Here is a 13,516-nt window from a genome sequence, read left to right as displayed (position 1 = left end):
CTTCAATTCGTACGGCACCCAATTTCCTTGCTTCTGAATCATTCCCATGGCTTTGAAATGGCTTGTTGAGTCACTCCCAATGATCGTGCCAATTCTTCTTGATTTTGACACGAGTCTTGCTCAAGTAATGCCTCCAATTCTGCATCTTCGAAAACCTTCTCTCTTCCACCGCTATGCGGTGGTCTTCGACGTCAAAATCACCGTTCTTGAAGCGTTGAAACCACTCACCGACACGTTCTTTCACTAATAGCGGCCTCACTATAAGTATTTGAGAGCATTCGATGAGCCTCAGCCGCAGATTTCTTCATATTGAAGCAAAAAATTAAACCTCCCGCAAATGACGAGAATTTGGCTCGTAAACTGACATTTTCAATCGAAAATAACTTTATGATACAGACACAAATCGACTAATGTTTTTATGGGGTTATGTTGACAGATGCCCAAGTTTATTGTATGACGTCTATGATCTATTTATTTCGACCACCACTTATCGCTAAAGCCATCTATAGGAAAACGGCGGAAGCAAAGTTGTACACCTATTATTTTGTGAATAATGTATAAATAAATTAAATTAAAAATTGAATTAAATATGTACGTACATATTAAGTACACACGTACATATTGTATGTACGAGTGAACGTATAAATTTTTCAACATTACCGTTCAAAAGTTAAATAATTAATCCTAATATAACAATTGAGCAATCCGTTACAAACATTTGGGCCTTAATCGGGTCACTTTCAATACAAATATAGATGTTACAAATTATGAGGTTACAAACTGTAAGATATGAATTCGGCAATGATTATGTGTCATTTTGTTTATTTGATTTCTGCAATGCTTTTTTCACATGCATCTTTGAAATCTTTCTGATTGTAGAACTTATTGCAATACGCATTGCAGTAGTATAGTAGTATAACAAGGAAGGTTCTAACCCATGAACTAGAGTGGAGCGCGGGACGCGGGGGATACTCGTAGGCGCAAGGAGGAAGAAGACGCGGGAAGGCCCCGGCGCTATCGCTGTCGCCGCCACCGCCGTCGCCACTGTCACCGCCTTCTGTAAGATAAAAAATAATATAAATAAAAAAAATATATATAAAACAATATATAAAAATAATAATGTATAATATAAAAAATATAAATAAAATATATAAAATATATAAATAAAATATATAAACATATATATATATATGTAAGTATTCCTTTTTAAATTTTATTCATAAAATTGTATCAAACTTACAATTCCAATCTTCCGACTCTGGATCGGGCTTGTACTTTACGACCGGAGGCAGAAAAGTTCCACTAAAGAAAAAGTCTCATTCCTTTCAAATATCAAGTAATTTCTCAATCCCAACGCCTCTTTGCACGTCTTATTCTTCTGTTGAAAATGTTGACAAATCCTCTAATTCTAATATAGATGTCTCCCGAAAAAAGTATTGTACAACGTAAATTAGAAAGAGATAATTTGAAAATATCTTATAATTTATAATTTATAATTTATACTAAACTTACTTAAAGGGATTACCTAAAGGATTACTAAAACCCCCACTTCGTTTAATAATTGCACAATCCTTTGGTTGTCGAACATGACATACTGAACAAAAATAAATGAAACATTATAAGCACAAATCAGCTAAAAAAAGAAAAAAAGAAAAAAAATTACTTACCCCCTCAACGGAATACTCGTAACTTATTTCCAGATCTGTCAAGTTCCTCATAATTATTGCGGGAAAAAAGTTTTCAATAAAAAATCGATAAAAAAGTTTTTTCTAAAAAGAATCACTATATTATCTTCACTGTCACACTTTCACTGTCACCCAATCGCTTAATAAACATGCAAAAGTATTGTACTATTTAGCGTTAATGGTACAATACTTTTGCATGCTGAGAAAAAAAATCACTCACGTAAGAAAAAAAACGAATCTCGCGCAGACGAAATCTGATAAAAACTAACGCTGAGAAGAATCCTTTGCCATAACGAGATTATCTAGGATACATTTGCGCTGCATATGAAACGCATAAAAATGTCTGCAGACTATAGACCTATAGAACTCTAGATGTCATAAAAATGTGTAGGTAACAAGGGCTTGCATGTTAGAGAAAGATAGAGCGCGCGCAATGATGTTAGAGCGCGTAATGTGATATCGGGACGGAAAAAATGAATCAATAGATTACAAGTCTCTCTTATTTTTATGACGCGGTTTTTTCAATACGATTTTTACTAGCGCGTCGAGACAAAGGATAGAGAGTAAGATAAAGAAACTACATATATATTTATAATGATGTGAACGAAAACTTTTTTTAGTGATATCTTATTACATCGTTTTATTTTTTTCATATATATTAAAAGCTAAATAGTTCGCAATCGACGAGCTGATGTCGAAAATCACGTCGCTATCACGTATAGCGTTCTCAGATGCGATGTTGAAGAATCGCGTATACTTGACATCAACCGTAACGACGAGTCTGGCTAATCGCTCGAAATTATGTCAATACACTCGTCAAACGCATATGTCGTAGCGTTGTTTCGGTCATCGTAATGCGTACGGATGAAAAATCGAGACATATGAGCATAGCATCATTCAACGTGCAAACGCAGTTAGCAATCCAACGCTTATAAAATTATCTTTATATTCGTTTCGCAGCATCTTGTAAATATTCCATCGCTGCTCGTAGAGGATCTTCCACGTTTCGAAAGACAGCGACAATTCATTGTCCGTGATGATCTCCTAGGGCAATCTCCACGTAATTCGGTGGACCAACGTTGATTCCAATTTCCAAAAATTTGTAGTCCGTAGCCGTTAGATAACGTCTGCTCAGTAAATGCACTGCGTGATGCTCCATGCTGTGTACGTACATAATGTTAAACAACGTTTCTTTTGTGTATAGAACATTGAAACTTACACGTTATATTCTTTCTTCACGTCGATGCACTGCTTTCTTTGGCGAAGTACATTTTTTTTTCAACCGTTCGTACAAGCGGGTATCGCAAAACTGATCGCATCCGTAAATTGTGACACACATGGGAATACTTCTGGAATCGTAGAGGGGAGGCAGGCGCTCCCCCTTTTTCCAAGAATTTCGAACGTGTCGTGACACGTTTTATCACGCTTTCTATTTTCTTTATCACGAGTTTATGCGTACGTTTATACATACATACATACATACATACGTTCATACATATATTACAAAGGAAGGAAAAAGAAATACATAATAAGTACGTTAACGTATTTTTATTTAAAAAATTCTTTTGCAACCACCAGTTATATATTTTTAATACATTTTGTAACGCGCAATTCTTAACATATTGTCCGCATCGTATAGTATTAGTAACATCTAGATTAAATAAAGATTTGTCTTCGTAAACTGCATCCAAGGTTTCGATGTACATGCGTTGTCGCTCATCGTCCAAAAGCAAGTTCCACAGCCACATTTCTCGCGTCCCTTGACGACAGCATTATTATCTTCAAATACAATCATCGTAATCAGGCGTTTCGTCTCGTTGTAACCATCCCGTCCTCCCATTGCATCCATGATGATAGGTAATCAACCAGGAAGCGCAAGATCTGTCGAATCTTGTCAAAAATTTTCATAACACGGGAAAATATAATGCATGAGAACGGTCCCTGTTTCAGCATCGCCACTTCCTTCACGATAAATTCTTGTTAACGATGATTCCTTACAGATCCACGAACATTGGCACGGGCATGTTGTTGAGAAGATAGAGGTTGATTGCGATGTATCATAGATTTTTATATCATGTAGGTATATCATTTAGGTTATTAGGTCAATTAGGATTTTGCGCACAACATTGGTTGGTCAATGGATTATACTGAGCTATGCGATCGTGTATGATGAAACAATAGGCTATTGAATTTGCGGACACATTCTCCTTGCAATCAAATTCTATGCCGTACGTCCATAATGGTACTCTTGATGAATTCGTTTTGTCGCGAGCAATCAATGATCATAAAAAGCTCTTTCTCGACAAATGAGAGCACGTTGAGTAGCGTTTCAAAAATCGATTCCATAATATCCTTTATGAAAACGTGCGTACATATCAAAATAGAACAACGTATCTCTTTTTGTCAAAATCCAGATTTAAATCATCGTACAGATAAAACGCTGAATTTAGATAAAGTTTCACATTTCTCAAATTACAATCGTCGAACACGCTAACATCTCATGACATGATATTCTTTCGACGGTTTGCAGAGCAAAGATAATGTATCGAGGTTTCTTAAGTTGACCGTTTTGACAGCCCATGAATGCTTGGTCATATTCAGTAACAGAGGATACTCGAACAGATCCCACGAGCGAAAACTCATGCTCAGATAACGACCGCTTTCCAATGCTCGCAGCATTGATAATTTATTGACCTCGTTTAATGCAACGTGAGGTATCCGCCATTGTATTTTAAATAATTCAACCTCAGATTCCGTCACAGGATTTCCCATCAAGCAATTGTAATCATTGCGCGCTCATATCAAAATTAATTTGTGGCGAGTGTTGACGATCAGACGTTTGTAATCTTCGCCCAACAGCATTCTGAACGGCATGCAAAAATTAAAATGTCCTTCCTCCGTGTCGGATCTAGAATTCCATCTAGCATTCAGCACAATCAAAGCTTTATCGTCAATGACACGTAATTCTTTAGCGTACTAGTTATGTCCACGTTTCAGTTGCGGTCAATCTCCACACCGTTGAGTTTATATCGAATTTCATCAAACATGAACGCAACGCAATTATTTACAAGCGTCGTTGACATTTGATCGTTTTTCTTTTTCACCGTCAATCTTCCTTCGATGTAAAGAAAACTTTCACACGGTAATGTATACAAATCCTGTTGCTAGGTTTTCTTATCTTATCGCTGAACGTTGTATTGGCAAATGGATTGTACGTGCGAGTCTCTTGACGTTGTCAGATCGAGCCACCGGTAATATTCAAGATATCAATCATCTCAAAAATTGCGCACCGTGAATCCCAAAGATTGTAAAAATTTAACGTTCGACGTGCTGAGCTTCTTCTTCTGTCTGATGCAGCTGGATGAACAAGTATTATCGAGCTATGACGTTACTGGCCTTGTAAAGAATGTGTTATCTCTCTGCGTACGCTCCGTTCCGTTCAGAACGAGCATCTCACATTCGTGTTATTACTATCGCACGTGCAATCTGACGGTGATTTCCTCTCCGCGAAAATCGAGCAATCGTCCGTTCTGATCGACAATGCGTATCGTTAAATCTGTAATGCTCGGTGCGATGTTCGGCAGGTAGATAATCTGCGCCGGCTTTTCCGATATTTTATATCCAGGCGGCACGCTCGGTACAAAATTCGTGTGCATGCTTTTACCGTTGCTGTACGCGCCCGCGATTACGTTATACTCTACGTGAATAACGTTTACGTTCATTATGTTGATCGACATCCGTCCGATCTGTGCCACCTTCGCGGCCGCAGTATACGCTTCGATGAGAATCCCAACAGCGATCCAATGCTGTTGGGCTTGCCAAAAGTTTATTCTGTATGCACAAATCTCGCATCTCGTGTTCTAATTTGCGCGGAGCGTAATTTTCATACTCATCGTCATCGGTGTCATTGTTGTTGTTGTTGTTGTTGTTTTTGTTATTGTCATCACGCACTACGTCAACGGTTTCAAATGCGTCGCAGTGTGGACGTTTCCGCAAAATCGCGTTTCAAAAATTCATTTATGTCTCGCAATTCGTACGAACTCTCGGGAATTGTAATTTCCGCGTCGTCCTTGGAGAAATAAAATTTGTTGTTCGATTCGTTCACATTCGGTATCGTGTGATAAGTCTCAAAAATCGCCAGATTGAGCTCTTAATTTCCGTCACTCAAATTTGACAGGAAAGTAGTTCGCCGCGAGGATGGTGAGCTCTTCCCGCTCAGTGGAAGCGTCAACGACATGAAAAAGCGTTCTAAGACTAAGATTTCACACCACTTCGTCGAACTTTCTAAATTCACGCGCGTCTACCGTTTGTAGAAATCGCAGACACATCTGTCCGCAGAAGCTCTGATCGTACGTCTGATAGGACGTGAGATTGTACTCTATCTTTCTCGAAATATCGCACCAGTTCCTTGGGCAGTCGAAGATTACCGAAACTGTCAAAGTACACGACGCGATTGTTCCTCTTCGCATACGCTATCCAATGAATACCAGACTCCGTCGCATCGTCCAAATTCATGAGACCACTTTCGTTTCGGCGCGCATCGATATCGCTCGTGTTACGCATGAAAATGCCTCTAAAGTATGATACATATTTTATACTCATACGTCTCGCGAGCTCGTTCAATTGCACGTTGATATTGCACCCGAGGGCATTTTTATCACCTCTTTGGCGTTTTTTCTTTACTGCTACGCCCTGTCCGCGTTTGTTGTCAGCGGGGCTGAGATACATTTGTGCGGAGCGAGATACAGTCTGTGGTCCTGTTCCATCGCGCGATCATGACGTTGTAGCTCCTCGAGCTGACGTCGCGACTTTGCTATCGTTTATCGCTTTCGCCACGCTGGCCGCGCTACCAATCAAGGAGAGTGGCAACCCGAGAGTGGCAACAAGCGACCCAACATTGACAGAAAAGGTAAAGCGCCGCTTCGTTTCGCAGTTGATATTATCCATTTTTTCGTGGTCTTTTTCCTCGTTTCGCTTTTTTGTTGTCTTCTTCGGTTTCAGGTCCATGCTGATCTTGATCTTGGCTTTTATCGCTGCCAAACGGCAGCAGCGGTGGCTCTCAGAGCCGAATCTCTCGCGGTAACACCGTAACGCGTCCTAGCGAGATCTTTTTATCGGCGAGTATCTTGTCCGCGTGTCTATCGGTGAGATTATTACATTGCAAATACGCAATGTCATATTCTCGGCACATCCAGCGGATTTATGTTCATCTCTGGCTAATCGCTTCGTAAGTGTGCTCGGACTGCAAAACTGGTGGCCCGGAATATGTAACTCGAAAGGAAGCCCGTTTATCGCTCGATTCAACAGACCACCGCCCGACACCAACATTGACTACAGTCCTTTATCTTCGATGCGGAACCGTCGATATGCATCCGCTGAGCCGGCTGATTGTAGTGCAAGTATTGCACTACAATCGCAAGTATTGACGATAGGTTCGAATCTCCGAATGCCTTCACGTGTTCCAGAAGTTGTCCCAAACGTGTTCGATGTAATTGCCGTACACAGAGAATATCATACGATCTTCGGTATATATTGCAACTGCTCGGCGCTCATGTCTCGAATATCGGAAAGATGACACAATGTGAGATGACACATTTTGTTACTTGCGCGTCTAGTAGATTCGCGCGACTTTAAGTAGTCGTTCGAGAGCGCGTAGCCTTTAGTGTGAGCATGAAATTCGTGCTGTAACCGCTGATGATACGTGTCACAAACTGCAACGTGAAATCACGAATGATAGGAGACAGCGCGAAGAAGCGCAATCATGGCGAAATACTGCCGAGTACTATACGCGATCATTTGCGGCTCGTCGAATTACGGTAAAACCAACGTTCTCATAAATTTGCTCAAGAGTCCAAATGACGTACGTTTGAAGAACGTGTATGTCTACTCGAAATCGCTGTAACAGCTAAAATATCGATCTCGAAAATTTATTTACATCTATCGACGAAATCGATATTTTACGTTCTCTAACAGAGATGTCGTTCGAGTGAGGTGCGCTCAAATTTATTTTTATCTTTAATGACGTGGCATGCGACAAACAAAATGCGATGAGGGAATACTTTTCGATGGGCCGTCACGCGAACATTGACTGCTTCTATCTTTGTCAGACGTACGCGACGTACGCAATTGTACGCGAATATAAAGAAAAATGAAAAGCAATTTTTAGATAACGATCGTTTTTACATTATAATTAAACACAAGAAAATAAACTTAGATTAGTCATCCGTAGCGCGAAAAAATTTATGAAATTTTTATCTACTGAAGATAGCTTAAGATGAAGTCTAAGTCTTCTTTCTTAGAAATCAACCTTCAACTTAGAGAATGCTTTCACACGAGTATAAATCCTGCTGTTGCATGGGTATCCTTATCTATGTTCAAATGTCGTGTTGACGTGTGAAATATATTCAAACTTGACGATGCGATCGTCAAAGATTGGGGCTTCGAACTACTTTACAAAATGTCGGAAATAGACAGAGAACGCATAGACATCACATCACGATACAAGTTCCGGTATCATCACAGTAGATCAGCACGCGACAAAACTTAACGAAATGACTCAGCTGTGGCTTTGGCGGACGCGGAAAATAACTCTCCCGAGAATCTCACAATGAGTCGTCGCGGAAGGTGACACATTCAACACGCTCGACCGTGAAAAACCAGACACACAACAATTCCACGTGCCTCTTGCGCATCAAATCCGACAACGACACGACACGCACCTCCCGGACACGGAAATTGGCGATCTTACAATTGCGTGACATTCGTCTCACCCTTGTAGTCCTCCCGTCAGGCCTCAAGCTCGCACTTTTGGTTCGCTTCTCCTTTTTCATCCTGTATCCTCCGTTCGCTCGCCACAGCACAAGTGTCGGGCGCTGATCCTTTCGGGAGCACGCAGTGATCGCTATCACCACAATGGAGTTTTATCGCGCCTAATTGATGCGAGACCCTGCCAGCTTCGCGAATCGCGCGAGCCGTGTCATCCACGCATCCTAGCGCGCGGAATTTGACTGGGTCACAGCGTTTCCTTCGGCCACCTTGGAGGCCTTCCCGGATCTCAGTTTTGCGGGAGACTCGCATTTCGGTGTCAGTGTTCCTGTAGTCGTTGCCTCCACTTCCAACCCTGGGCGCCGATCTTCCATGAAAAGGCTCCGCAAGCTCCGTCGTGGAATCTTTCGCCGACATTTGGGCGTAAAGTGGTCATCCCCGGCTGTTATCCTCACGGCCCTGCCGCCATGTACCTGTATGGATGAAATATGTTTCGAACCAAATAAAAAATATAGAAATGGTGATATCGATACGATATCACCTGTGTGCTACCCATTCTGTAGGATGCTGGACGCCCCGGCCGATCTTCCCGTTCTCCATCACTCCTTTCCGGATTTTCGGTCCCAACCATCTTCTCTCTTCATTTAGGCTCGGTGAGACAATACAAAGTTCATAAAGTCGTAAGGAGATTGCCAATTATCGTGTAAAACTTGCGGTATAATAGCGCACGAAAGAACAATAAATCGAACAGAAAATCTGCGTGACGCACAATTAGAACGAAACTGATGAAATAACGCTACAAGAATGCGTAAATACGTCCACCTTCTAAAAAGGATCCAAGACGTCAGAGTCGCGCTGTTCAATCGGGTCTTCCGACTCTTGTGACGGACGAAAAACGTCACAAGCTATAAACAATAATAAAGTCGCGCAAAACTGAAACGTTATAATCGCGTTATGGAAGGTCATGGAGTTTACGCTCTATACAAGCGTGAACGAGGAGTCACATTTGGATAATGCTAATGGACCAGATTCATTGGCGAAGCGGGGAGATCATGCTATTTACTTTGATAGTTCGGCAATCTTCGACCACCGAAGGAATTGGTGCGATATTTGGACGCAACGCAAATCGAGTATAATCGAACGCCTTATCAATATTACAATCGAAGCAACTGTGGACAACTATGTCTACAGTTTTTACAGACGGTTGATGATCAATTTAAGAATTGACATTGCACTCTTTCAACTTAGTATTCATTTAAACATGTCACTGACATTTACGCTTATCGTAAGAGTAGCGTCTTGCTATTTTTGGGCCATAGATTTGAGCGATTACGAGCTCGGTTTGACGGATTTTGAAATCTACTATATGATATCTAATGTAAATTCATTATATAATAGTAAGTTTTACTTTGACGAAGAGGACAAAGAAATTGTCATTCTCGAAGGATCGTATGAAATACGTGACATAAACAAATATCTCAAATGTGCAATTCTACAATTTTATCCTAACGATGTTGCGAGAGAGAAAACGCTTTGCAAAAAGGATGAATAATACCCACTATTCATGCCAATAACAATGTAATAAAAAGAGTTCAAATGTGCTTATCGAGTAAATTTTATCAAACCTCACAATATAGGATCGCTGTTGGGATTTTCATTGAATCGCGTGCTGGAGCCGCAACAATGACATGAATCAGACATATCGATAAATATCATCAACATAAATATCATTCGCATTGAATGCGACGTGATCACGAGCGCAACAGCAACGATAAGTCCGTTCACACAATATATGAATTTTCACCGAGTGTCACCAGAATATAAGATATCGGAAAGACTGACATAAATCATTTACTTTCCGATCATCGTAAGGAGCATTACGGATCTGGCGTGTGAATCAAGATGGACAATTGCTCGAATTTCATGGAGAAGAAATCACCATTAAATTGTATGTACGGAGGCGACAGAGAAATGTGACAAGAGAAAACGTGAGATGTTTGTTCTGAACGAGCAGGCGAAACAAACAGGGGACATAATTTTTGCCAGAGGGACGACAATGATAAAAAATATTTGAGCGACCAAATATAGAAAGAAACTCACCGCGAACATTAAATTTTTACAATCATTGAGCTTTGTACGAAATATTTGAGATGGTTGATATCTTGAATATTAGAGGCGAATCAATCTTTGATGATCGCATCGTAAAGTTTCAATCCGTATGTCAACATGAGATAAGGATCCTTACAGCAGGATTTATCATTCTCAATATCAAAGATTGATTTCAAAGGAAAAAAATATATAAAAAGAATCAAGTCTTGGATGTAATTGTGTTGTGGCATTCATGTTCGATGAAATTCGATATGAACTCAACGGTATAGAGATTGATCGCAGCAGAAATGTTGGAATAACTAGTGACTCTTATAAAGGGTTATGCAACGATTCTAATGAAATCGCACATAATTTGCATAATGCTGGATTTATCTCTAACGATACCGTGAAAAGCCTAATGACAGACGATGGATACTTTAATTTTTGTGTATCGCTCAACATATTGTTGGGCTTTTGCGAGGATTATAAACGTGTGGTATTAACGCTCGTTACGAATTAATTTTGATACGAGCGCAATGATAACAATATAGTGGCAGATTCAGCGACAGAACCAACGCTTGAATTAATCAAAGTACAGTGGCGAATGCCTCACGTTGCGTTGAACGAAGTTAATAAACTACCTATGCCGCGCGCTTTAGAGAGCGAATGATATCTGAGTATGAGTTTCCGTTGTGGGATTTGTATGAGAACCCCTTATTGCCGAGTACAAAGAAGCCATTTCTGGGCCATCAAAACTGCGATTCAGCGGAAAAAATCACGATACGTTATCTTTTTTATCAATCTACAGACTGATAAAAAAATATCATGACAGCATGTAAAACTTACTTCGACACTTGTAAATTAACCAATGTGAAACTTTTTTAAATTCTGAATTTTATGCGTACGATAATCTGAATCTAGACTTTGACAAACGCAGAGCCGCTATTTTGTATGATGTGTATTTATGTTTCCGTATGTCTTACTGTCAAATCCCTCGTGAAAGAAATGAACCATCATTCCAATTAAACTCCTTTTTGAAAGGTTTACTCTAGTAAACATTTACTGCTCGCGACAAAACGAGTTCATCAAGAATGGCACCGTGAATATACGATAAAATTTGAATTCAAAGAGGATGTACCCGCGAATACACCTATTGCCTTATCATATATGATCGCGTGATTGAATATAGCCCAATATATAATATGTCAAATGTAGTACGCAAGATTACGTAAATTATCATCACCAAAAAATATCCTCCTCCTCTTTTTAATATATGAGATAAAATCCAAGATTCTTTGTAGTCAAGCACAGTCTCAAAAAGTCTTTCACCATGATATACTAACGACTGTGGATCTGCAAGGATTTATCATTGGAAAGAAATTTATCGTGAAGGAAGTGACGGTGTTGAAAAAAGGAACTATTCTTTCTCATTATATATGTGTCCCATGCCATGGAACTTCTTGACAAAGTCAGAAAAGTATTGTGCTTCTTGGCTTATCATAAATTGCAATGAGAAGACGGGATGATCCCGTACAGCATGGCGAAACATCTTACAGACAATGGCTGTAATTGGTGTGGAAGAGAATGATGACACTTTAACTCTTGTTTTAAAGGATGTGAGAAACGTGAATGATTGATTGATACACTCGATAGTAACGACTATTGAGATTTTGGATGCTGATTATGAAGATATAGATTCTTTACATAATCTAGATGTTATTAATATTGTACGATGTAGAAAACATGTTAAGAATTGTGCATTACAGAACGGATTTAAAATACACAACTGATGGTCGCAACTCCAGAAAAAAATATATCAAGTTTAAAGTATGAGATTTTTAAAATCATTTTAATTTCTTTCCCCTATCCCTATAATTAAGAATCTATCAAGTAGTTTGTTTAGTAGTATATATATATATAGTTTAAAAAGTTCGATAGTTACTCAATAACAGTTTTAATAATGACTCGATAATAAGGAACGCTTGGTCATTTGTATTACTAACTATATTATCAGTTGCTAAATTAAAATTATTGCCGAATCATATTATCTAAAAAATGGTAAATACCATATCTATTTAATAAAATCGTGTGCAAAAGAAGAAAAGAAAAGAGTGCCCAAATAATAAGTATAGAACTGCAACGAGTGGAAGAGAAAGAATTGCATCCTACAATTGATAGAAAAGAGAGAGGATAATAATTTAATGAGTGAATGCAACGAGTGAAAGAAAGAAGGAACAAACCCTCTCTTCCTCTCTAACACGAACTCCGATGACGCATTTCTCCCTTTCAGCATCTATGACTTCGCTCTTCCGTGCGACACTAGAGCCATGTGCTGGTTACTGTATTCGTGGGTTAGAATCGATGTTTATATCTTAATGTCGTCCAGATTACGCGATTAGTATGCTGCACTTTAGCGATTTGAAACACCTCGGTGATCCAATTTGATGTATAACCCTTCTCGAAGACGGTTTTATATTTGCTCATACATACCGAACCACCTGTTTTGAATTTCGCCGGACTCGCGATCTTTATGTTGCTATATACCGTGGCCAAGAGTTTTTCAGCGATCGTAGGGGTAACGTTGACGGATCGTGTATCGTTCGCTTGCGCGTGTTATAATCTGATACAAGCTGCGACAGCACATTAATCCACTTATAGTTTCCGTTAAGTGCAAACGTCTTCCACATATATTGTTTTCTAATGTGTGATTGAATCGTTCAATACCTTCATTTCGGAATATGTTGAATAATGAATGTTATTTTTTCAAGAGATGTGCCGTTGCACATCAGCGTTGTAAAATTCTTTTCCCATATTGGTCTGTAAATTTTTTGGACATCTCTTGCTTTTTCGAATTATCTCAGCAGTAGCTTCAGCCATCTCGCCTTCCATCTTTATTTTTGAGCAATATGATTCTTGCTCAACACATCGATGACGGTGAGTATGTAGTGATGGCCTCTGTTGAATCACGAGTATGGATG

The 13,516-nt window shown here is 39.5% G+C and overlaps 1 protein-coding gene across 1 annotated transcript; it reads right to left on the bottom strand.

Moving 5' to 3' along the window:
- Positions 1–2,709: 2,709 nt before the first annotated feature.
- Positions 2,710–6,413, bottom strand: LOC105617155. Its single transcript, XM_012198725.1, is given in 5 exon segments — positions 2,710–2,845; positions 2,905–2,929; positions 2,932–3,066; positions 5,402–5,635; positions 5,990–6,413. Coding segments are annotated over 5 exon segments (954 nt in total).
- Positions 6,414–13,516: the final 7,103 nt, after the last annotated feature.

Source organism: Atta cephalotes (genome assembly GCF_000143395.1).
Source record: "Atta cephalotes unplaced genomic scaffold scaffold00011, whole genome shotgun sequence".
NCBI classification, from domain to species: domain Eukaryota; kingdom Metazoa; phylum Arthropoda; class Insecta; order Hymenoptera; family Formicidae; genus Atta; species Atta cephalotes.
Note: the sequence above shows the minus strand (reverse complement) of the source record. Positions and strands in the feature narration are given on the sequence as shown.